Consider the following 26665-nt stretch of genomic DNA (forward strand, 5'->3'; position numbering starts at 1 on the left):
TTATTTTAAAATCTTTACTTATTTTAAATAAGTACATTGTTTTCATCAAGATGTCTACTTGCTTAATACTCTGGATTAATAATGGTCTTTCTGTTGTATTTACTGTTATTCTAACCATGAAAATTGAACATATGTCAATTCTAAAGTGATGCCCCATCTATTTTTAAAGTTGGTTTTTCATTATAATAAAAGCCACTTGCAAAGTTGGTCTTTTGGCCTATGATAATGAAAAATGTTAACAAATTTTTTTCCCTTTCTTCCTCCCCATAAGAGATGGGGTCTTGCTATGTTGTCCAGGCTGGACTTGAACTCCTGGACAACTTCCGTGTCCAGGGCATCCCTGGCTCATGCACTGTGCCCCACAGGAGCAGGCCAGTCCACCCACTCTCTGACCATCTCCAGAATGAACTGGAAAACCTCTGCCCTCTGAGCCGCAGGCTATCACCCTGGGTCTAGAGAGGACACTTTCTCTTTCCTAGGAATGACTCTCTGACTCCTCTGGGAGGCCAACAGTATATTTACTTCTAACCAAGCATCAGTCAAGAGTTGGCTTTGCAAGTAGGAATTTTGTGTAGAAGCACACAAGTGTGCAGTCAGCCAGGTGCATGTTTAAATGCTGGCTCAGCCATATGGAAGTTGTGGAACCCTGAACAAGCTTCTGAACCTCTTTTCATGTGAGATAAATCTTGGTCATCTCATATGAAAAATGATACCACCAGAAACCTTGTGAGGCTGATGCTAAGAATTTAAAATATGCAAGAAAGTTCTGTCAACAGCTCTGGGCACAGGGAAGAAGATGCTCACTAAATGGTGGGTTTAGTAAAACAAAGTTTGTCTTAACCTGATACCATAGTTTATCAGATTTTAAGATGGGCCATTTTTTAACATACTGTTAAGACAAAAAAATACTGCCAATTAAGCTCATATGCCATCCCAATTTTAGAGATATTGAATGTAGGAAAAGGGCATATCAGTATTGAGAAACAGGATGTCCTTTTGAGGTACCTTGCTGTCTCCAGTGGAAAGTAAAAGACCCCGCTCCTTACGTGAGCCAGGGGTTCTCCTAAGACTCTCTAGCACTCATCACTCAGGGGGCCCAGGACAGGGGTTCTCCTAAGCCTCTCTAGCACTCATCACTCAGGAGGCCCAGGACAGCCAGACACTGATGGCTCCAGCTGCACACACCTCGGGGCAGGCAGCAACTGCAGAGCCACCCCAAACCCAGGAGAAGTGTGTGGTGGTTTGTGCCTGAGTGAACACTTCCTGGGTCTGAGGATGACTCTGCTCAGCATGCACTGGTTTCACAAATGCAATACTGACCCTGCACAGGAAGAATGAACCTGGCCATAAAGCTACACTTATAAGCTTGGAGAGAGCACACAGGGTCTTCATTTACCCCATCTTAGTTTAGTTTTTTTTTTTTGAGACAGAGCCTCAAGCTGTCGCCCTGAGTAGAGTGCCGTAGCATCACAGCTCACAGCAACCTCCAACTCCTGGGCTCAAGCGAGTCTCCTGTTTCTGCCTCCCAACAAGCTGGGACTACAGGCACCCGCCACACACCCGGCTATTTTTTGGTTGCAGCCGTCATTGTTATTTGGCGGGCCTGGGCTGGATTCGAACCCGCCAGCTCAGGTGTATGTGGCTGGCGCCTTAGCCACTTGAGCCACAGGTACCGAGCCGGTTTAATTAATTTTTAAAACCAGAAGAAGTCTCAGGACTTTATTCCAAAGAAATATTCTGTCTGATTAAAGGAAGATGTATACAGAAAATTAGGTTCTGAGTTCCTAATATCTATCACACTGAGAGAGTAATGGGAAAGAGAACATTTGCATTAAGCTTCTCCTTGACTGTAGAGGGGTCCAGAACCAGACATATCACATCCTGGATCGTATCATAGTCTCACTCTGCCTCACCCAAGTCTTCAACCTGGTCTCCACTCTAATACACATATGTCAGGAACTGAGAACTAAGGGACTCGTAAGTCCTGCGAGCAGCGTGTGCTACCAGGCTCAGATGCCTACCTTGACGCCCTCGTTGTAACTGTCCCCAGGGCTGCTGAGGCTGGCTAGGCTGCCCAGGTGACTGGGGGCTCCAGGGCGAGGTGGTTTCTTTGGTGGAGCTACAGGATCTAGTAAAACGGAATGATTCTCATAAGTCATGTATGTTAATAAAGAGAAAGGAACTGCTCCCAAAGAAATGCCTACTGGCATTCTTACAAAAGACACTGAGCTTGCATTCTGAGGAGGCATTTCTGATGTATCACAGTAAGAAATTCTTTTCCCCAATTATTCCTGGCATAAACTGAATGTGGTAAACGGCATACTTGCTGGGGTCTTCAGAGGGAAAACTGTTAAATAATCATGAGGACATTCCAAAGCTACAGTACATTCAAAACTTACTCCTACCAGATTATTCAAACTTCTTGACACACAGGATTTATCTCTTCATTTACCTGGTTTACCCACAGGCTGATAAATGTGCTGATTTCCAGTCTGTAGGAAAAGAAAAGTTCAGTCAATGCACTGGTGTGTACTGTGGCGTAACAACCCATCCCTCCAGCCTGCCCACACACCTTCAACATCTTGGGCTAGATGCTGTACTATTAAGATAAGCAAAGTAGAGTCCTGCCATAAGGGGCCAGCAAGTAAGCAAATTATGCCGACTGGATGTGTGGAATAGGCTGTGACAGAAGCAAGCACGGGATAATTTGGGAGCATGAACAGAGATGGTCACAACCAATTTAAAATGTTTTGGGGCTAGGCACAGTGGCTCATGCCTGTAATCCCAGCACTCAGAGAGGCTGAGATGGGAGGATCACTTGAGCTCAGGAGTTTGAGACCAGCCTGAGCATGAGAAGACCCGATGTCTACTAAAATGAGAAAAATTAGCTGGGTGTGGTGGTAGGCACCTGTGGTCCCAGCTACTTGGGAGGCTGAGGCAGGAGGATCCCTTGAACCCAGAATTTGAGATTGTTATGAGATAGGACACCATGGCACTCTACCCAGGGCAACAGAGTGAGACCCTGCCTCAAAATAAATAAATAAATAACTAAATAATAAAAAAAATTCTTACACAAATGTCTCCAGTTTGGCTGTACAGGGTTTCAAACCTCAGGCCTTCCCAGTACCTGGATCCTCCGCTCTTCCCAGGGCTTACACACCCCTTCCCAGTCTCCCAACCACGCTGATCACAAGGGTGCACCCAGAAAGACGAGTATGAGGAAGGTTTGGTAGCACCAAGTTTGTGGATACCCCATGGGCCTACACTGCTGTCATCTTGAAGCACTGTGTGTCAGGACCTGGAGTTACACCTTCATCAGTTTTAGGCCAAGCTAAAGAAGCCAAACTATGGCTTAGAATTTCTGCCCCGAGGACAGGATAGAAGACAGTTCCAATTATCAGTCCTATTTCAGGTTGTCATGCCTGAAACTGCATTGAGAATAATCTTTCTGGCCAGGCATGCTAGGTTTTAATCTATGATCCTAGTACTTTGGGAGGTCAAGGTGGAAGGATTGCTTAGGCCAGGAGTTTAAGGTTGCACGAAGCTATAATATTACCACATCACTCTAGCCTGGGCTACAGAGTGATACTTAGTCTCAAAAATAAAAAAATCAAAACCCAACAAAAACAACTTTCTATGGGGTAAAAAAATCCTTTTAGAATTCTGTACTTCTGAAAAGAAAGACTGCATGCTTATTTAAAAACAAAGAATTGGTAATACACACAACTGAAGGTGCCTTACTTTCTTAGAACACGAGGGTGTGAAACAGCACACACAAGTGGCTAGTCCCCTCCCCAGAGTCAAGCTGTCAACATGTCATTTAACCTTTCCCTTTTAAAGGCTTGCAGAACCCTGGGAGCTTGAAGCTGTGGATGATTCCTCAAGGACTTAGCTTTGTGCAGTGCTTTAAATGTATGGTGTCATTTTCATATCATCCATTTATTCAACAAATAACTATTGAAAACCTGCTTTGTTCTAGGTATAATAAAAGGAAAATCTGCCCTATGGAGCTAACAGTGTCGAGGAAGATTATAAACAATAAACACATATTGCAGGACATTCTGTGCTCTGCCAGCAGAATCTATGTGCAATAAAGGAAGCAGCTGCCTGGAGATGGCTCGGGTAGGAGGGGAGGAGCTGCAGTTTTAAGCAGAAGTTTAGGCCTTTTGAGATAGTGATCTAGAGAAGATGAGTGAGGGCAGAAGCTGGTGAAAGCATGGCCAGGATTAAAAACAGACAGTACAAGGGCTGTGCTATGTGCACTGATTCAAGCAGTGAATCTCACATACATTTAGAAAGGTTTAAAATACAAAAAACTTTCTGGTTGATACTTAGGTAATAAGAAAGTTCAGTTAACTAGAAAATCCTATTCAGACAGTCTAGAATAATCTAGATTGTGTATGTGTATGTACAACACAGCCTGGGGTTCTGCAGGCACAGAAAAGGAAAGCCCTTGCTTTCAAAGTCTTACAGGGTGAGCGTCTGCAGCAAGGCCACGCTCAGGAACTTGCACGGATCTAGTTGTATACTTTGGCAGAGTCATGGACCTGAGGCCTTGGAAAACTGCAGCTAATTGTACTTACCTAAAACTGGGTTGCCACAAAACCAACATGCTGTCAAAGAGGTTTTTACTTTTTATGCACAATGATGGAATCAATTTTCTCCTAACCTATTAATGTTTTATTAAGTACTTCACAACCATTTATAATCTACATTGTTGTCTAGCCAAAACGTTCTCCTTGAAACTATGGTGTATTTTCAAAAGTGTTAAAGCTGGAGTATTTGAAGAAATGGGCCAACTAAATTGTTATCTTTAGGAAAAAACAAAAGAAAAAAACAAAACAAAACAAAACAAAAAAACAAGAAACCCATCTGGAGGAAGGAAATGAGGGAGGCCTGCTGGACCTGGCAGGCCATGTGTGCGTAAACGCTGTCTGACCTCTGGCTCTGCGGCAGGGGATCTTGGGCAAGTTTTCTTTGAGCCTTATCTACTTGTCTGCGATGTGTCAGGAGAGATGTGCTACTCAGCACAGCACTTCACGTACTGATAAGCAGGTTCTCAGTCAGTATAGGTACTCTTACTGTAGCCTGGGTATGGCATGCAGCAGACTGTGAGATCACAGGGGGTGTCCTTACGTTCTGTCTGATTGTCTTACAAGTTATTAATAAAGCATTTCTAAATAATCCTTCTGTCTGGGTTTAATTAATTCACTCTCCACATATTTTCTGAGTGCTTTCTGAGTGCCACATACTGGAACACAAATAATTTTCCTTATCTAATAAATTTTCTATGAACAATATTCCTTTTTTTGGAGACAAGAGTCTTGCTCTGGCTAGAGTGCAGTGGCATCATCATAGCTCACAGCAACCTCGGGCTCAGGTGATCCTCCAACCTCAGCCTTCTGAATAGCTATGACTACTGCGCCTGGCTGGTTTTTCTTTTTCTTTTCTTTTTTTTTTAAGATAGCAATATCAAACTCCTGAGCTCATGCAATCCACCTGCCTCAGCCTCCCATAGTTTTTCTATTTCACTCTTGCTCAGGCCAGTCTTGAAGCAAACTCTTTAAATGATCTTCCTGCGTCAGCTTCTCAGAGTGCTAGGATCACAGGTGCAAGCCACCATGGCTGGCCTTTATTAGCTAGTCTCTTGAATAGAATTAATTTTCATGCTGAGTTTTGCTCCTTTTCAATAATTTAGGATTCAATGCTTGTTAGCATCAGTCTTTTCAACATAAGGAAGGAGCTCAAGTGAGATGTTAAATGGCCAATGATATGACCTTCTTCTTTTTTTTTTGAGACAGTTTCACTTTGTCACCCCAGGTAAAGTGCCATGGTGTCACAGCTCACAGCAACCTCAAACTCCTGGGCTTAAGCGATTCTCTTGCCTCAGCCTCTTGAGTAGTTGGGACTACAGGTGCCTGCCACAACACCTGGCTATTCTGACAGACAGGGTCTCACACTTGCTCAGGCTGGTCTAGAACCCATGAGCTCAGGCAATCCACCAGCCTTGGCCTCCCAGAGCGCTAGGATTACAGGTGCGAGCCACCTGAACTGAAGAACATTTGACAAGCACTACCGGCAGGGCCCCCTGAGTGGCTGTGCTGGGAAATGCCCAACCTTCACACACGGCTAACTGGGAAACCTTCAAAGTGCTAGATCTTGAGGCAGATGGAATTTTATAGCACGGATTGGGAAAAATTCCGGATAGAGTTATAATGTGCATCTTGGAGCTAGGTGATGACACAGTTTCATGAGAAAACGGAATTGCGATTAAGGTTAGTGCTACATTCAAAGAAGCTTGTCATGTAAAGATCTAGAAAACATTTAACTCAATTCTAAAATTGAGTGCTGCATTACATAGAAAAATGTTTAAAAGGTTTTAAGTTAAATGTTGACAGCTGTAACCATGTATGTGTGACTAGATGTCAACTCGTGGTTTCATCTTTAGTAGGGCAGAACTTTATCTCTGCAAGTCTGCTAGGTGACAGGCACAGTGTTTATTTTAAACAGACACACCTTTAATTAAAGTGCTGTTTTCATTATATTAGATCTTGACTGTTCCTCCATGGTCTATGCTGATCAAGTCCAAGTGGAAATCCTAACAGAACAATTTAAATTACTTTTCTCCAAACACCAGAGAATATTTCTAGCAGGCTTTAAATGTATTTGGAATAATCATAAAGAGAATTCTAGGCATTTCTCCCTGTAACTCTCAGAAGAAAAAAAATCTTGCTTGAACAAGCTTTATGTGACTATGGAAACTTTCATAATCATGCAACAACAAAAACCCAGCAAATGACAAGTAGTGTGTAACAGTTAATATGTGTGCATATTTCTTTAGGTCATAGGGAGTTTGGTTCACTACTAAAAAGCCTGTATCAGTAATGGGGCAAAAAACTTTTGTATCTGAATAAGAATTCTGGGCTGTACATTGATCATATATGTTAATAATCTTAGTTAAAATGTACACTTTTTTTTTTGTAGAGACAGAGTCTCACTTTACCGCCCTTGGTAGAGTGCCATGACGTCACAGGACTCACAGCAACTTCTAGCTCTTGGGCTTAGGTGATTCTCTTGCCTCAGCCTCCAGAGCAGCTGGGACTACAGGCGCCCACCACAGTGCCCGGCTATTTTTTGGTTGCAGTTTGGCCAGGGCTGGGTTTGAACCTGCCACCCTCGGTATATGGGGCCGGCACCCTACTCACTAAGCCACAGGCGCCGCCCAAAATGTACACTTTTTTATGGAATAGATTGTTCTGTGCCATATGACAAATATTGGTAAGTATAAATAACTTATGACATAAACATTGTGGTCCATGCACATGAAAATTTGAAATCAAATTCTGGTGAAAACTCAGGCCAATGCTTACCGGGCCCTGGAGACTTCCATCCTCTCTGTCGAAGCTGCCTCGAGAGAGCCGCACATCAGGTTTCTAATGAAAATAAAACAAATTCAGAACAGTCTGACTTTTGATTCGAAAATTACTGACAGATTCTATATTAAATTACTTTTATATTTTATAACATAATTGTCCTCTGAAGGAGAAGAGTTAAAAGTTCCCCAATTTAAAAAAATTCTCAAAACCAGTGATGAGGACTGGGGATCAGTGGCCTTGGGAAGGGCTCCATTTGCTGCACACCCCTGCACAGGTGTGGCTGCACACCACTCTGGGAAACCGGGCCTTCGCGTCTCTTTGAGCTGCATGGCTGTCTTCAATGAGAGAGCCCCAACACAGGACACAAACACCACGCACTTCTGCCTCCTGGCAAACCAAAACTTCTGTGGATTTGGCTCTCTCACGAAAACAGCAATTATGTGCGATTACCAGGTATTTTTTCCCATAATGCATCCAGAATACAGAAACCAAAGAAAGAAATCTGGATTTCACGTAAAAGTACATAAACTTAAGTAATACCAGAATAAACAAAGTAGGTTACCCAGGTTTACAGTGAAGGAGCTGGGTAGAAGAGTTTTTCTGTATGAAAACTCCACCCTATGGTCCACAAAATTAGGTGGGCTTTGGGCAGCCTTCAGCCAGCCATGCTGACTCCCGCCTCTCTCTGCTCATGCACAATGGCCACATACTTCTGCCTAGAAAACAACTCCTCCCTCCTCGAGACCCAGCTACATATCCCTTCTCTGAGGCTCCTCCTCTTCAAGCAGAATTGGTTGCATCTTTGTGTGTGCCTTACAGAGAGCTCTACATTGGCACACAGCACACAGTAATTCTAATACTTTCCTCATTAGACAAGGAATGTTTTGGTATCTGCTTTGTCTCTTTATCTCCTATTTCCTGTCCCTGACAAGGGCTAGGCACCAAGTTCACGATCCACAAGCACTTCTTGGGTGGGTGACGTAGAAATGAGCTTCATCTTTTTCCCAGTTCCACTGGAGTGGCCCAAGTCCCCTCACAATACCAGCTTCTTAGTCAGTCTCTCTGCCTCCGCCTTTGAGCACCTCTAAAGTGCTGTTTTCATTATATTAGATCTTGACTGTTCCTCCATGGTCTATGGTGATCAAGTCCAAGTTCTTCACTGTGGGCCCTGGGTCAGTTGTGGATGCCAGGTTGTAGTGGGAAGTTGGTGAAGGACACATTCACCATGAAGATCAGAGCGACCCTTTGATGGCTGAGAGGGTGAACTTCCCTCCTTGCACTGTCCTTTGCCTACTCCCCCACTCTCTTTCTTTTCCTCCTAGCACGGCACAGTGGTGCCTGGAATGTACTGGACCCTCAAAAAATGCCCGAGGTCTGAGCATAGGTGATACAAGGAGTTACTGACAGTTAATCAGAGAGTTCCCAGTAACAGCTGTAAACCGTTCTTAGGGTTGTCACAAGGGAAAGCATGTGTTGCCCTTGAATATTGGGCAGACTTTAGCTCATTTATAGAAAAAGTTTCTGATAATCAGAGATCCTGAGATGGACTGGACAGCACTCAGAAAGGGAGCAGAGTAAGTGGAGGGCAAAAAGCACATCTTACCTGTTATCTGTTTATTCAACAGAATTTACATAACCCCAATGTGCACCAGCCTGATTCCTTAGTGCTTGGCACATTTCCTGGCTGGCACATGGCCCACACTCAACAAGCTGTTGCAGAATGAATTAACTTCCAAGCTATTATGTTAAAAAAAAAAAAAAAAGATATTCCAGGTGGTGCTGTGGCTCAAAGGAGTAGGGCACCAGCCCCGTATACCGGAGGTGGCAGGTTCAAACCCAGCCCGGGCTAAAAAAAAAAAAAAAAAGAAGATATTCCCCTTAGTGGAAAAATAATAGCTAAATACAGGTAGAAAATGACCTAAATTCTCAATGCATGTTAAGAAAGCACACTTCTATGAAGTATGACAGAACTCTGTCCATAAGTAAACCAGAGAAGTCTTACACAAATATTTCTGAATTCTGAAGGGTATAACTTAAAAAAAAACAACTTTAAAGGATAAAACACTGTACTGCATTTATATACACTACAGTACCAAGAAATAATAATTTTAAAAAGGAATCCTCCCCCCAATCTTAGTAATACATAAACCCCATTCCCCATGGGGAAGCTCAAGCCAGAGGCACGCAGCGGGCAACTGCTGCAGAAAGGACTCTCCCAGAGGCGCCCCCAGCAGTGACTGGGTAGGAAAGCCAAAGAGGTAGGTAGTCCCTGACCTCAAAGGCAGAACCTTCCGACAGGCAGGAAGAGAAAACAGGGCCAACACATCCCCACCGATAATTGAGGGAGGTCATGGAGGCTTTCTCCAGCCCTCCCGTGTACAGTGCTGCCGCTCTGCCGCTGCCTGAGTACAGAAAGCAGTCCTCAACACCCCAGACATAGTGAAGACGAAGATTCCTAAACACCACGGACTTTGAGAAAATGTGCCCGAGAAGACCAGACTTCAGAGCGACAAGTCACAGAACATTACTCGGCATGAGCATCAAGGTCAGGAAACACTCTGGGCAGAACCACAGAACCATTCAACCTTAAAGGAGACTCCAGAGACATGGCAAGTGATACAACTTACGATGGAGAACCTTCCCTGGGGAGGCTGTCAAGTGAACAACTGATGAAGCAGGCACAGAGCCTGCAGGTTAGCAGCATTACATTGCTGTTAATGTCCTGATGTTGATAACTGGGCTGTGGTTAAGAGACTGTCCTCATTTTCAGGAAATTCATATTGACCCATTTAGGAGCAAAGAGCATGATATTTGATGGTTACTTTCAGGACCTGTACCAGCCCCAACCTTTATAAGCTGTGTGAGGTGGGTCTCAATTTCTTTATCTCTAAAATGAGTAATTGTAACTATAACACAGGATTGTTAGAGGATGAAATGAGTTAATACTGGCACAGTATAAAGTTAGCACCACGTAAGTATTAAAATAAAGTTCTCCTATTGGACGTTTGGATCATTTTTAAAAACCTCAATTATAGGCTCGGCGCCTGTGGCTAAAGTAGCTAAGGCGCCAGCCACATACACCTGAGCTGGCAGGTTCGAATCCAGCCCGGGGCCTGCCAAACAACAATGACGGTTGCAATCAAAAAATAGCTGGGTGTTGTGGCAGTCACCTGTAGTCCCAGCTACTTGGGAGGCTAAGGCAAGAGAATCGCTTAAGCCTAGGAGTTGGGAGGTTGCTATGAGCTATGATGCCATGGCACACTACCCAGGGTGACAGCTTGAGGCTCTGTCTCATAAAAACAAACAAACAAAAAAACCTCAATTATATAAATAGGCTGTAGATAAATACTTCTATGTATAGAAATCTTTGACTAAAGCCTTGATTGTTTCCTAGGAACAGATTTCTAAGAAAGGAATTGAGTCAAAGGGTCTGAACATTTTGGAAAATTCCTGGCTTAAGTTTCCAAATTGCTCACAGATGTCTGGACATGTACCTCTGTCAGGAGGACCTGAGAGCAGAGTCTTCTCTCACTGTAGCAGCCTAGCAGCCCTGTCTTACCATTCTAAAACTCTCTGCCTTTTTTTTTTTTTTTGCAGTTTTTGGCCAGGGCTGGGTTTGAACCCACCACCTCCGGCATATGGGGCCAATGCCCTACTCCGCACCACCCCTCTCTGCCAATTCTTAAATACTGCAGTGTTGTAATTTTCCTCTCCTCTCTTCCCCCAAACAGTTGAGCATTTCTGTTTCTTATCATTAGATGTTAAGCCCCATGAACTCAGAGGCTATGGAGCTGCTGGCTTCACTACAACCTCTGTCACCAGGCAGGAGACTGGATTTTCAGGTGGGAGGAAATGAGCACCCTTGGCATTCTGCCTGTGACCTGACTGTCCCTGCCCCTTGACCTCTTCAGACTCATTCCTGCACCACCTCAGATGGTTACTATCAGAATTAAGGCAGCGCTTGGCAGCACCTTGCACAGAGTGGCCGTGCATAAGTGCTGAAGGAATGCTTCAGTGAAAACATGAGGCAGGAGAAATAGTTTGTGGACAAGACACTTAAGCTCAGATAGAAGACGAGTTGTGTCAGGCAGACAGTTGTTAAATAGTAAAGGAGGCTTCAGTCAACAGACAGGAAGTACCTTCTGTGTGCAGGGAGTATTTTACTTCTTTTTTTTTTTTTTTTTTTTAAGACAGAGTCTCATTTTTTTGCCCTCGGTAGAGGGCCGTGGCGTCACAGCTCACAGGAACCTCCAGCTTATGGGCTTGGGCGATTCTCTTGCCTCAGCCTCCCAAGTAGCTGGGACCTGCCACAAAGCCTGACTATTTGTTGTTGCAGTTTGGCCGGGGCCAGGTTTGAACCCACCACCCTCGGTATATGGGGCCGGTGCCGGTACCCTACTCACTGAGCCACAGGCGCCACCCTACTTTTTTTTATTTAGGTAAAAAAAACAACTCATATTTACTGTTTACTTACGGAGTAAGGAACTGTGTTTCGTGTACATGCACATTCATAAATTATCTACTTTTATTTCCATATAATCCCATGAAATGACCTGCTTTTTCTTTTTTTTATTAAATCATAGCTGTGAACAATAATGCAATCATGAGGTACAATGTGCTGGTTCCATATACAGTCTGAAATATTTTCACCAAACTGGTTAACATAGCCTTCATGGCATTTTCTTTTCTTTTTTCTTTTTTTGTAGAGACAGAGTTTCACTTTATCGCCCTTGGTAGAGAGCCGTGGCCTCACAAAGCTCACAGCAACCTCCAACTCCTGGGCTTAGGCAATTCTCCTGCCTCAGCCTCCCTAGTAGCTATAACTACAGGCGCCCGCCACAACGCCCAGCTATTTTTTTGTTGCAGTTTGGCTGGGGCTGGGTTTGAACCCGCCACCCTCAGCATACGGGGCCGGCGCCCTGCTCACTGAGCCACAGGCGCTGCCTGGCATTTTCTTTTTTTTTTGAGACAGAGCCTCAAGCTGTTGCCCTGGATAGAGGGTCGCGGCATCACAGCTCACAGCAATCTCCAAATCTTGGGCTCAAGCTATTCTCCTGCCTCTGCTTCCCAAGTAGCTGGGACTACAGGCGCCCGCAGGCTGGATACGAACCCGCCAGCTCAGGTGTACGTGGCTAGCGCCTTAGCCACTTGAGCCACAGGCACCGAGCCAGCATTTTCTTAATTATTGTGTTCAAACCCTAATATTCTACACATAGTAAACTTCACCTGCACCCTTCCAAGAGGCACCCTAGGTGTGGACCCACCAATCACTCTCCCTCCATCCTTCCTCCCCCTCCCTTGCCCCCTTCCCCATATTCTTGAACTGAGATTGGGTTGTAGCCTTCGTATGAATGCTATAAATTAGTTTCATATTAGGGCTGAGTACATTGGTACTTTTTCTTCCAAAATGACTTGCTTTTTATGCACAATTCCCTAATGGGATATTTTCCTGAAGACAGGGTTTTAATTTTGAAATGATGTTCTGTGAATGGAAAGACACGCTCAACCGTTTTACTTTTCTTTTTTTGTGAGACAGAGTCCCACTCTGTTGTCCCAGGCTTGAGTGCAGTGGCATCACAGCTCACAGCAACCCCAAACTCCTGAGTTTAAGCGATCCTCTACCCTTCGCCTCCTGTGTAGCTGGGACTACAGGCAGAAAAAGTTTTTCTATTTTTAGTAGAGATGGGGTTTCACTCTTGCTCAGGCTGGTCTCAAACTCTTGAGCTCAAGTGATCCTCCTGCACTGGTCTCCCAGAGTGCTGGGATTACAGGCGTGAGCCACCACACCCAGCCAAAGTGTAAATATCTTAAGTGTAAAGGTCAACACATTTTTATACGCAGTACATGTATACGCTCATAAAACACGCTGCTCAGATGAAGATAACAGAACAGGTACCCAGCAAGTTCCTACGTACCCTCACCAGCTGGTACCTGCCTCCTCAGAGGACCATGTGCTTACAGGACCACAGACTACTCTACTCCTGCCTCTCAACTTGACATAAATTGGACTATAAAATACAAACTCTTCTGTGTCTGGCATCGTTTGTAATCATTATGGAAGATTCATCTGTTGACTGTGTGTGGTAACACAAGGTCAGACAATTAAGTTCAAGAACTCATCCTAGAAAAGCACTACATACCTCACTGCTGAATATCACTACAGTTACCAGATGGCCAAGGGGAGTACTGGGAGGTGACCACAGTAATATAAAGCAATGAGGTATGTAGCACTTTCTTTAGGATGACTTCATGAACTCATCTAGGGTCCTACCTCCTAGATTTTCTTTTGTACTGTTGTGCAATATTCCACTGCATGAATATTTATCCATTTTGCTATTAATGGGCAAGGAGATTATTTCCAGTTCCTGGCTGCCCCAAATCCATGCTCTCATGAGCACTGTGACAAGCAGGCACAGGCCAGAAGAGCAACTGCTGGACACAGGCCGGCCCGTTCTCACCAGGAGTACATGGGAGCTCTGGCTGGTCACAGCCTGGGAAGGCCCTGCTTGAAGTTCTGGGGACACAGAACTACCAGCAAAGACTCAGTTCCAGTCTTTGCTGTCACACTGGTATAGCTCTAGGGAACTTCAAACTTAAGGCTTCCAACTCCAAGTTCTGTGCTCCTTGATGATCTGCACTACCTTCACCCATGGAACCCAGCAGGAAGGGAAGAACAGGGCTGTGTCCTTGCCCAGGAGCAGCCATGAGAATAGCAGCTGTTTCCTGACAGACAGCCTCTTGCCACTGCCCTCTAGACCCCCCTCCTAGCATTTATCTTTCATTCTGACTAGGTCTGCTATATAAAGAGGAAAAATGCTTGACTATTTCTCAGAATACAAAGTAGGTTTTATATAAACAGGATTTTCTCATTTTAAAGTTAAAATCTTATTTTTTACATAGTAAGCAAGAAAATTACTGTGCATATAGTAACAAAAAGAGACAAGTCGGCTCAGCGCCTGTACCTCAGGGGCTAGGGCGCCAGCCACATACACCTGGGCTGGCAGGTTTGAATCCAGCCCGGGCCTGCCAAACAATGACAACTATAACCAAAAAATAGCTGGGCGTTGTGGTGGGCACCTGTAGTCCCAGCTACTTGGGAGGCTGAGCAAGAGAATCGCCTAAGCCCAAGAGTTTGAGGTTGCTGTGAGGTATGACACCACGGCACCCTACCCAGGGTGACATAGTGAGACTCCATCTACAAAAAAAAAAAAAAAAAAAAAGAAAGAAAGAAACACGTCACAAAGTTACTCTATTTTTAAGCAATGCGCAATAAGAAAGAAAGCCTTTTCCATAGACTGAGGTTCTGACCAAGACTAATAGCACTCTTTGGCAAATTGGTCAGTCTGCAAGACAGCTTTTATAGCTGTGGACTCACAGACATGGAGCTGTCTTGGAAAGGACAATATCTGAACTGGGAACAAGAGAAGGGAGTGCAGTGTAACACAGAGCATCTGCTGTGGGCCATGTGATGATGGGCAGGTGTCTCCAGGCTGCCGCCACGAAACAGTCTGGGCAGGGCTGTCATGCTAACAGAGAGAACTGGAAGAGGGAATTCCTGACCCACCAGAGGAGGCAGTAAATGATGCAACCATAACAAATGATGTGAATTCTCAGAATGGAGTGCATTCAATGGACACCTGTATGATCGAGAAAAAACTGGGGCAACATTACTGATGAAGCAAGTTAATTTTCAGAAAAGGACAGAATCTGGGTGTACAGCTGACTTTCCTGAAGTTCTACTCTGGTCCCTCAGGAACCAGAAGGGATGCAAATAGATGGCGAAGGTGAGCATCTTTGGACATTTCATACAGTAATTCAAACAGCAAGTTTTGGGCTATTGGTGTTTATAATAAAAGGGTTAAGCTTGTGTTTTGTAAAGTATTTTTAAAAATTTCTTTGTTAAGTAATTTGATTATAGGGCGGTGCCTGTGGCTCAGTCGGTAAGGTGCCGGCCCCATATACCGATGGTGGCGGGTTCAAACCCGGCCCCGGCCAAACTGCAACCAAAAAATAGCCAGGCGTTGTGGCGGGCGCCTGTAGTCCCAGCTGCTCGGGAGGCTGAGGCAAGAGAATCGCTTAAGCCCAGGAGTTGGAGGTTGCTGTGAGCTGCGTGAGGCCACGGCACTCTACCGAGGGCCATAAAGTGAGACTCTGTCTCTACAAAAAAAAAAAAAAAAAAAAAAAAAATTAAAAAGTAATTTGATTATAAAGTTTTATAAGAGTTTGGTGTAAAAGCATTTGGAAAAAGATACAAACTGGCCCTTCCATGCAGCTTGATGAGTCCTGCACTGGAAAGACCCTCCACGCTCCGGACTGCCCCTCCAGCAGATGCAGCATCCTTGCAGAACACAGCCCTTTCAGATGACCCACCTGACGCCTCACTGCTAAAAATAACCAATTTAAGGATACTAACAACAGCAAAACTTTATCAATAATAATATTGATGAAGAAAACTCCAGTTCCTGAGTGATGCCTGTGGTGCTCCCTTGCAAAATCCCTTCTAAAGTGGTTAAAATCTCTCAATCTATTAGATTAGTCTTGACAGGAGTGGCTGAAGGTGTTATGGGACCATCCATGGGAACTTTCCATCATATGAGGTGCTTGTTTTAGGCTCCAGAAAATTCTCATCAATGCACTTGTTGTGGCTGCTCTGGAGATAGACACAGAGAGAGCTAAAAGTCCTCTGAAAGATGAACGGCGTCCTCCTCCCTCCACTGCTCTTCTAAGTCACCACACTGTTCCTCACCCTAACCTATGAGGGAGGTACTATCTGTACTTCACAGAGGGAATTTGCTCAAGGTTGGGAGTAAGGGGCAGGTGCCAGTCTCAGTTGGGGATACCTGAGTGTGACTGGCACACCCTCCCTCTGTTCCATGCAGCCAGACTCTGAGGTGGCCCCAGACATATGGGATCTCTCACCATCCAACAGTAAGCCTGATGGCAACAAGCACGTCACGAAGCACTTTACAGAAAGGGCTGTGGCCCTTTCCAGTGGAATAAGTCTCCTCCGCATACCACCCCACTGAGCCCTCACTGCTGCTTCGTGAACAACAGGACTGCAGTCCTTGCCATTCCGATGTGGAAATGATCTGTGAGAACACGTCATTGTTTGATCACTTTCCAGGTAAATGTGTAACAACCTGCCTGGCAGAAACCCCACTGAAAACAGGCAGAGGCAGCCACCAGGTCTCACTACCAGTGACTCAGACACTGACAAAGAACGAGGAAAGAAAGACCACGGTATTTTCTGAAGGTCATTATGTGCATGTCAACCGAAGTAGCTTTTCTTTGCTATAAAACCATGACCCTTCCCCCTACAATAACTTTAGAACAGTTGTAAACTAGTTTATCACTGTCACCTACAAGTTATTATCCCCAGTGCACAGGATAGGTGCTGAGTGGGCTACAGAGTCAAGCATTGGAAAGACCTCCGGAGAAGGGAGAGGCCTCACCTGGGCTTGAGCATGAGAACCTGGGGGCATGGGGGTGGGCAGAGCAGCGAGTAAGGTTACAGCTCCCTCAGGTGTGGCACACACACTCTCGAGGGTGAGTTTCTGATGACTCCCAGCTGAGTCCCTTTCCACTCCTTCTATGTTATATCACCTCCCTGGGGGCACCCAGACACTGATGGGTGTGGCTCTAAAGGCCCAGCTCCCTCCCTTGGCTCAATAGGCCCAGCCCTGCTTCCCTCACCCTTCCCAGTAAGCCTGCTGCCTGCACATCTCTCTCTGTCTTTGTTTGGGGAATCCAACCTGAGCCATGCATGTGCCTCTGGGGATGGAGTAGTCCAGCACACGGACCTGAGTGATGGTTACTGGGACATATGCAAATGTAAGGATTCACTGAGCTGGGGACTTCAAATGTGAGCACATCAACTAAAAAAGACAAGAGGACAGATGGCCTCCTGACATACAGCTTTGACAATGACCAGATGGACCTAAAAGTAGATGGCCTGGCCTGGCAGCTACCAATAGCTCTGGGCCTAGCTCACACCAGAGGCCAAGGCACAGTAACCAAATGCTTGTGAGCAGCAGACAGCACTGAAACAAACACAGATCTTTACAAATACACGGCATCAACAGGACTGTGGTTGGGTGTCATTACCACTGTTAGAGTCTCTTCATGAAAGGAAGGATATACCCAGAGGGACAGCTGCCACCAGCAGCACCAAAACAGCTTCTCAATTCCTGAGGGGCACCCAGGATACTTTCTCATTCTATACCCTGGCCAGGTTTCTTATCTGCAGTCCCAGATGCTAAGCTGTCCCAGTGCTGACGTCTGAAAACCTGGATCTCCAGCCCCGCCCTCCACCCTGGGCTTTGCTCCTTACACCCACCTGCCTCCTCCATACGCCACTTGTGTATCTCATAGATCTAAACTTGAAGTTATCATGTTTCCCTGAAACGAACCCCTCATTCTGAATTTTCTATCTCACTTGGTGGCACTAAATCCCTCAGTCTGAATTTTCTATCTCACTTTGATGACACCAGTGCATGGTTTCCTATCCCAGATTCCTCCTTCCTCTCAACTTCCTACCAACTCACCAAGTCTCATCCCTTGTAAGTCCGCCCCTTTCCCCCATCCCACTCTGTCCTCTCTAGCTCAGGCCCCAGCCACAGGTCTCTGGGTTTCCAGACTTGTGCTCTGCCTAAGATAGCACCTGCTTCAAACCTTCAAGGTACCCCCAGGGCTAAAATCAGAGAGCGATCCTAGGACAACGAGAGGGGTGTCTGTTATCACTGTAAGTCTCAGTTCCTCTAGATTTGATGCAGTTCTGAGTTTTACAACAAGTTCCCCAGTGATTTTTTATGCACATTAAAATTTATTTTAATCCACTCATTTATAGAATTATAATATTTACTTTCCCAGGGTTCATGCAACATCTATTTTTCATTCAGCGAACACTCAGATGCCTAACAGCGCCTGACACTGTAGATGGTTCATTCAACAAATACTGAGCCTGACTGCTGATGAAGGGGAAATGGGCAGTGTGATGCTTACTTGCTGGTGGTAAATGAGATGCTGTCACACAGCGAGAAGCGTATGGAAGGAAATAAAGCAGGACATAGGCAGTCAAGTCAAAGCTCTTGCCCCCAAGAAGCTCACACTTAGGCAGAGAAAGAAAGTGTGAAGGACAGCACACTATGCTACAGTAAGTCCACTCAAGCATTATATTTGCTGCAAAATACCCCCACTAGTCACAGGAGTTTCCTACAACTGCCTGGCTCTAAATGTCAACAATGCCCAGTTTGAGAAACCCTGCTGTAAAGAAAGGTAACATCTTTGAGGTGACACAGAGGGGTCTTTCAAAGATGAAAAGAGATTCTTCAGGCAGAGTCCAGGGCATGGGGAGCTGGAGGTGAGGAGTCCAGGCAGACATAGCAGTATGAGAAAAGGCATGAGTTAAGCAACATCTGTTCCTGCAATATGAAGAGCTTTCTGTAAGCTCAGCAGTGGGAACTGAATGATAAACGGCAAAGATACAGTCTGTGGTGCCTGGCTCTGTAGGGCTTTCAGCATGCTAGGGAAAATAAACAATACAACACTATGTTATGAGCATTAAGGAAGGTATCTGTTGGCCAGCACGGCGGTTCATGCCTACAATCCTGGCACTACAGGAGGCTGAGGCAGGAGGATCACTTATGCTCAACCAGCCTGAGCAAAAGACTGATCCCCATCTCTACAAAAATAGCAAAGTTAGCCAGGTATGGTGTTGCTCAAAAGAGACTGAGGCAGGAGGATCACTCGAGCCCAGGAGTTTGAGCTTGTAGTGAGCTATGACAACACCACTGCACTCGAGCCAGGATGGCAGAGCAAGAAAGAAAGATATTTGCCATGTGGAAATTGTCTCAATGTAATCACAGCCTCTAATTTGGCACTGGGTAGGCTATCCCAGAGGTCACCCAACAGAAAGGGTTAAGACCATACAAAAATGCTCAAATTGCATGGTTATTAAGTTAAAAAAAAAAACCAACCCCACACACAGTCAGAAGAGAACAAGACGGGGTAGGAAAGATGTAGGGTAGGTGGCAAGTGGGTGGACAGGCCACACTGGAGTCCTGGGCTGTGCAATGTCCACAGGTTTTTCTCAGTTACTTCAGACTTCCTGCTGACCAACCTTCTTTTCATCTGCACCAGTAGTTCTTACGTGGACACCTACAAGTGCCCAGGAACACTGCAGATATTTCTGGTTGTTATGACTTGGGAGCATAGTCCTGCCATCTGGCAGGTAGACCCAGGAATGCTGCTAGATATCCTACAACGTCCATGACAGGAAGAAATACCTGGATGAAACGTCCATCGTGCCAAGACAGAGAAGCCCCTGTCTTTTGTTGGTTTATACTTTTTATACCTTACTTTCTATGTTTAATACATTTTATGAATTCTATGTCTCTCAAACTGCCCAGTGACTCATAATCTACACCTGAACATAGTCTATTTGTATTCTGCAACAGAAATTGACTATCCTCCCATAATATGGCAAAAGTGCATGTGAGCCGGGTGTGGTGGCTCATGCCTGTAAATCCCAGCACTCTGGGAGGCTGAAGCAGGTAGATTGCCTGAGTGCACAGATTTGAGACCAGCTTGAGCCAGAGAAAGACCCCGTCTCTGAAAATAGCTGGGTGTTGTGGTGAGCGCCTGTAGTCCCAGGTACTTGGAAGGCTGAGGCAAGAGGATCGCTTGAGCCCAAGAGTCAGAGGTTCCTGTGAGCTATGACAGCACAGCACTCTACCAAGAGTGACAAAGTGAGACCCTGTCTTTAAAAACAAACAAACAAACAAAAAACCCCACATGCATCTGAATACTATGGCAACACATCAAAAGAGCACTTGAGACTGTGGATGAAGTAGAATACAAGGATGGGCTTTAAGAAGGAAATGAGATTTAGGCTGAGGCTCAAGAGCAAGAGTGGAAGTAGGCAGTGAAGGAGGGCCGCCAAGCAGGAAGAAGATGTGGGCTCTTTTGGAGAACCGAGGGTGGGGCCCTGAGGGGGAGCTGACCAGGGACGGCGGCTGTCACCCTGTGACAGCCACTGGTGGGTTTTTAAAGGAGGACACTCAGAACTACTGCTGAGGCTGTCCCCTCTGTATCTGTAGCTTGGAGGGGACACACTCTGGAGACCCCAGTTTAAAAAGCCTCAAGTGGAGCACTCACCTTTGCCTGCCCCCAGCTCTGAACCCTTCTCCCCTCCCGTTGCCTGGCTCAGTGGAGTCATGACTACCCACCTGGTCACTGACAAGGAAGCATGCCTCACGCCTTCCGTCCCCACATGCTCTCAATGTCCACAGCCTCTGTACAGCTCCCCAGTCCTCCTCCTGCCTCTCCTAGGACTTCCTCCATATTGAAAAGGACATAATAATCCTAAAACAACAAGTGGCTATCACCACTTAGAAGGCTTTTGATGGTTTCCCACTGCATTAAAATGAAAAAAATCCAGGTCTCCTCACCCCACTGGGAGCTGCCTCCCTCTTCTACCTCAGCCTCTGGCCACACTGGCCATGTTCTCTGCTACAGTAGGACTTCTGAACTTGCTACTTCCCTTGGGCTGGAATGTACTTCCTTCTCTTTCCTCATCCTTTTGACTTAAGTATCAGAGGTTCTTTTTCAGACTAACTACCCTCCTTCTCCACTCACCGTTTTTGCCACAGCAGTTCTGGTCGATGACCTGCTTTTTAAGCCTTTCCCCTATTCTCTCCCAACTAGAACATAAGCCCCACAAGGCTGGGGGCAGCGTCTGTCTTATTTACTCCTGTAGCTTTGGAGTCCAGCACAGGGTTGGTGGAAAAGAGGTGCTTAGTAAATACCTGTGGGAGGCACAGCCAAGAAAGGCTGATGTGGTCCAGGTGAGATGTGCACATGGCTGCACAGGGACAGGAAGAGGGGCTACAAAGGAAAGATTCACACAGTGCTTAAGGAATAGAATCAATAGGACTGGTGCCTTTGTGAGTGAGAAAGGTGGAAGGGAAAGCATTTCAGGTGCTATCTTGGGAGGTCATGAAAAGGCACAGAAATCACAAAAGGAGAGGCAAATTTGGAGTAGAGCGTTACAAATTCAGTTTTGGACATGCTGATTTTGATGTGCTCATAAACAGCCAAATAAGGAAGACCAGAGGCAAATACCCTAACCAAAGGCAGGGGTGGGGATTATTCAACTCATCTTAAACCAATATTGTATTTGATCTTGAAACCACCAATGACAAAATAAATCATTCCTAAATCCCAAAAAAAATCCACGAATAAAACAAACCACAACCTTAAATGAATTATTAGTCATACCAGCCTGAGCCAGAACAAGACCCCATCTCTACTAAAAATAGAAAAATCAGCTGGGCACAGTGGTGCACACCTGTAATCCCAGCTACACAGGAGGCTGAGGCAGGAGTGCTCGAGCCCCAGAAGTTTGAAGCTGCAGTGAGCTGTGATGATGCCACCGCATTCTAACCTAGTGAACAAAGCAGTACACTTGTCTTAAAAAAGAAAAAAAAAAAGCTATATGGGAGAAATCCAGAAAGTTGTGAACAAACTCCGTGACTTCCCAGGCAGTGTCATGTAGACTCAACACAGCACTAAGTAGAATCCCTGTGAGACAATTTATCCAAATGTAAGAATAGATTGTGAACATAATTTGGAAGCTCTCTGGAGTGCTGGGATGTCCTACACAGGGTTGTATGCATCCAAACTGACCCAACTGTGTACGTAACCTGCACTGTTCACCGTACGTGAACAACCTCAGAAAGAAATAAAGAACAACCACCACAGCCCAGCCCTGAGAGTAAATGCACACCTTGAGCCTTCTGTTAGAATCCTTGAAGTCCTGCAGAAGTCTTAGAACACGACTGCTCCCCTCTCTGCCCGTGAGTGTGCTCTGCTCTGCTCACATCTGCTTAGGACTCAGAAGTTAGCTCATGACCCCTCGACGTTACCCACAAACTTCCCTCTGCTACAGTCTATTTCCCAAGCCTGTGTCCCCTGCCAATTCCAATTTCTCCTTTCAGCCTTGGCTCAGATGCCTCCTCCAAGGCCCCCCAGACCTACACAGGGTCCCCTTCTGTTTTTGTTACACATCCTACTTTGTCAGAGCAACATCACAGCAGAGGCACTTCACACCCATCTATAGCAAACCCAGCCATGTAGCAGCCAATATAGCCTATGGCTAAGAGTGAGAGTTATAAGAAATACCTATATAGCTCAATGGAACACCTTGGTGGAAAGGGCATGGACAGGGATTTAGCTCACCTAAAAAGCATGAGAGGTCTCGAGATGAGAGCATTAATGAATTGGCAGTCTCTACACCTGTGGTGTTGAGAGAGGCACGAGATCAGCCTTATATTAGGCTGGAGGAGAAGGCAGTCGGGAGCATGTGCATTCTGTCATAGACCAGCTTACTCTGACTCTGTCTCCTCTCCTGCCTGCAGAATGCCAGCATGGCGTCTCTCTGCTGAAGATTACCCACCTCTACTAAAGATTAAGATCTATCTATTCTAAGACTGCTTTTTCTAAGACTCTCTCTCTCTCTTCTGCTAAAGTAGATAGCCCTCAGGCACCTAAGAGAAATTATTCCTGAGCAAGGTAGCTTAGCAGTCTGTGTCCGGAACCTAGTTAAGCCGGGCCGGAGACCTGACCAGTCCTGGGCCCTGACACAGCCACACACAGTCACTGGGACTGAAATATAGCAACACTGGTTTGGAGAATTTACATGTATAACACCTAGTTTAAAAAATATAAATCAAGGGCAGTGCCTTTGGCTCAAGGAGTAGGACGCCAGCCCCATATGGGCGGTGTGTGTGCGCGACAGGTTCAAGCCTGGCCCTTGCCAAAACTACAAAAAAAAAAAAAAAAAAATTAAATTAAATTTGAGGGCTAGGGAACAGTAGGCTTTTTTTTTTTTTGAGGCAGAGTCTCACTATGTTGCCCTCAGTACAGTGCCATGGTGTCACAGCTCACAGCAACCTCCAATTGTTAGGCTTAAGCGATTCTCTTGCCTCAGCCTCCCAAGTAGCTGGGACTACAGGCGCCCACTACAACACCTGGCTATTTTTTGTTGCTGTTGTTTAGCTGGCCTGGGCCGGGTTTTGCCACCTTTGGTGTATGTGGCTGACGCTGTAACCACTATGCTATGGGTGCTGAGCCATTCTTTTTTTTTTGAGACAGAATGTCACTATGTCACCCTCAGAAGAGTGCCCTGGCTTCACAGCTCACAGCAACCTCAAACTCTTAGGCTCAAGTGATTCTCTTGCCTCAGCCTCCCAAGTAGCTGGGGCTATAGGCGCTTGCCATAATGTGTGGCTATTTTTTAGAGACGGGGGTCTCACTCTTGCTCAGTCTGGTCTTGAACTCCTGAGCTCAAGCAATCCACTCACCTTGGCCTCCTAAGTGCTGGGATTAAATTTAAATGTTGAAAGCATAGAAAGTGGGGCTTATACCTATAATCCCAGCGCTCTGGGAGGCTGAGGCAGGCGGATCACTTGAGCTCAGGAGTTTAAGACCATCATGAGCAAGAGTGAGACTAGGTCTCTAAAAAAACAGCGGGTACTGTGGTAGGCACCTGTACTCCCAGCTACTTGGGAGGCTGAGGCAAGAGGATTGCTTGAGCCCAAGAGTTTGCATTTGCTGGTAGCTATGACACCATGGCACTCTGTGGAAGGTGACAAAAGTGAGACTCTGTCTCAAAAAAACTTTTGTTCCAAAGGTAAATGACTAACAATGTCTATCAATGTTTCACGTAATCTTATTGTACGTATGTTGAAAAGTCTAGCTAGTGTTAAAACTCTGAATTCTAGCCCTGACACTGCCCAGCTGTGTAACCTGATGGCCTGTGCTCACTTCTCTCCGAGTCTCTGTTTCTTTGTTTTACAGATGAGGATGACAAACGGATGGGGCCCACATTCCTTCACCCTCATTTGTAAAATCTTTGAATATGTTAGTAAAACCTGATTTGAACTGATATATTTTATAGTCTTCATTTGTCTGTTAATGTGAATATTTTTATTGTGCTGCAGAAATATTTGTGGTTTTTACTCTGGGATGCTATTGGAGTCTCATGTAACATATAATGTGCACATCATCTTTCTAGAGTTGAAAAAAAGTACTGAATTCTAAAACACACATGCTCTCAAGGGTTTTGGACAAAGGACTCTGGACCTGTGCCTTTTTCACAGGGTGGCCATGAAGATCAGATGACTGCCAATATGAGAAGACACAGGATGGTGACTGGAACACCTTGTGTGTGTGTCAGCAACACTGTTACTTAGTCATTGTGAAGGATGTGTGCTACGTCAGTGACCTGAATAGGGTACATATGTGACTTGAGGCCTAAATAAAAAATAGGTAAGAAAGAGCTCCTTCCTCGTGTGGCCTACTTCCAAGTCCCCATACATGCACTGAGATTACAGCTTGCTGAGGCCAGCCCCAACTCATCCTGTACTGAGTGTGACTTTTACATGTTTATCAATTCTGCAGACCCAGAGTTGTTTGTTTACTGTTTCACAAAAAACTACCATCTTGTGAAATACCATTACTTGATTTAAATGTTTCTGTGCTTAAAAGACTTGAAGCAATTTAAGACCTGAGGTTGTAACCTACCGTCCTTGGTATCTAGTCCTTTAACCTGGAACTTATTAGCACAAAGTTAGCATCTAGTGAATGTTTACTGAATCAAAGCACGAGGGACCAGGTAAAGTTACTGGCTTGAGATTTTGTGGAAACAATATGAATTTTGACTCCTCTCAAACCACATTTCTTTCCAGGCTACTTCAGGAAGACTGAAATAGCTATTCAGGGTTCAAGAAGGATAGGGAGTAGGCTCTCACAGGCCCTGGTGCTGCAGCTGACGGGACAGCAGTGCTTGGCAGCAGGGGCCTTCAGTCCAAAAGGACATTTGTGTCAAGTAACACTGCTCTGTCCCATCATTTCCTCTCTGTCCCCCAGAAGCTTTCCACGGGGGCTGTTGACAAAAGTTGCCTGAAGGACGACGTCTGCCATCCGTAAGTCCAGATACATCCAGTACATGTATCAGGAAAGCCAGGAAGGTGAGTCTGGGGAGATGCAGCGCTTTCATGCGAAAGCTCACACTTAAGTGGGAGTTGTTTCTGTGTAAACAACGTGGAAATGCAACAACCAAAGAGATGCTCACATCTCTGGGCCTATCCATAATGCCACTACTAAAATCTTAGAAATTTAACCCTAAAAAATAATCAAGAAAAAGTAAAAACCCACTCTTGCAAGTTTTAGGGACCAGAGATTAAACTAACGTACTTTGGAAAGGATGATTCTAAGAGGATTTAAAATGTGGAAGAAACCTTTCTGAAACACAATTACCAGAAACCTCTCCTCTTTCTCCAGCCAGCGCTGATCTTCTTCCATTTCCTGCTGTTGCCGGATCAGCCGCTCTTCCATCAGGTGAGTCGGCAGCACCTGACTGATCCCTCGCAGGTCCAGTGCTGCGGAGTCCTGGAAAGGGGAGAGAAAATACCATCTCCAGTCCCCAAAGTTGATTCCAAAGCTCTTACATTATTTTATGTGTCTTTGAAAACAGTTAAGCAAAGGTGGTGAAAACGGTCTCCATAATGTGCTTGTGGGAGTAGCTTTCCTGGAGGCTACAGTTTCATGTGTGTCCAACACCGTTAAAAGGGTTAAATTGTTTAATCCATAGATTCACTTATGGGGTGTGTGTGTGTCTATTCCAAAGAAATAATACAAGATATGTGCAAAGAATATACTGTCACTTACAGTAAAAAGAGAAACAACTTGGGGTTGGTAATAGCTCATGCCTGCAATTCCAGCACTTTGGGAGGTTGAGGCAGGAGGATCACTTAAACCCAGGAGTTCTAGACCTACAGCAAGACTCTGTCTCTACAAGAAATAAAAATATCTGCCAGGCATGGTGGCTCACACCTGTGGTCCCAGCTACAAGGGAAGTGGGAAGGGAAGACTGCTTCAGTACAGGAGCTTGAGGGTCCAAGGAATTATGGAGGCCACAGCATTCCAGCCTGGGTGACAAAGGGAGACTGCCTCATGAAAAAAACAAACAAGAAAACTCCACAACAAATTGGAAGTTAAAGTAAAACAGAAGGTTTAAATATGACACATATTATGATATTATGGATTAAACATGTTTACTCCAAAGTACACAACATGAATAGCAGAAAACTATAGATGCTCTTTGAGCAAATAAACAATTTCTAACACTGTAGAAATAGTTGTTGGTTTTACCAGGATAATTTAGTAAAAATAAAAAACATGGTCCACAGAACTGAAGGCTTGATCTTCCTATTTCTTCCTTAGCCTCA

General features: G+C 45.2%; 1 protein-coding gene across 14 annotated transcripts in view; it reads right to left on the reverse strand.

The window, feature by feature from the left end:
* PTK2 (protein tyrosine kinase 2) overlaps positions 1–26665 on the reverse strand; it is a 331183-nt gene that overhangs the window by 12816 nt on the left and 291702 nt on the right. For all 14 annotated transcript variants that reach the window (XM_053559586.1, XM_053559583.1, XM_053559587.1 and 11 more), the window contains 4 exons: positions 25695–25826; positions 7371–7433; positions 2453–2492; positions 2022–2128 (listed from right to left, as the gene is read on the reverse strand). In XM_053559586.1, the coding sequence (XP_053415561.1) occupies positions 2022–2128; positions 2453–2492; positions 7371–7433; positions 25695–25826 (342 nt within the window). The remainder of the gene's footprint in view (positions 1–2021; positions 2129–2452; positions 2493–7370; positions 7434–25694; positions 25827–26665) is intronic.

Source organism: Nycticebus coucang, chromosome 13 (genome assembly GCF_027406575.1).
Source record: "Nycticebus coucang isolate mNycCou1 chromosome 13, mNycCou1.pri, whole genome shotgun sequence".
NCBI classification, from domain to species: domain Eukaryota; kingdom Metazoa; phylum Chordata; class Mammalia; order Primates; family Lorisidae; genus Nycticebus; species Nycticebus coucang.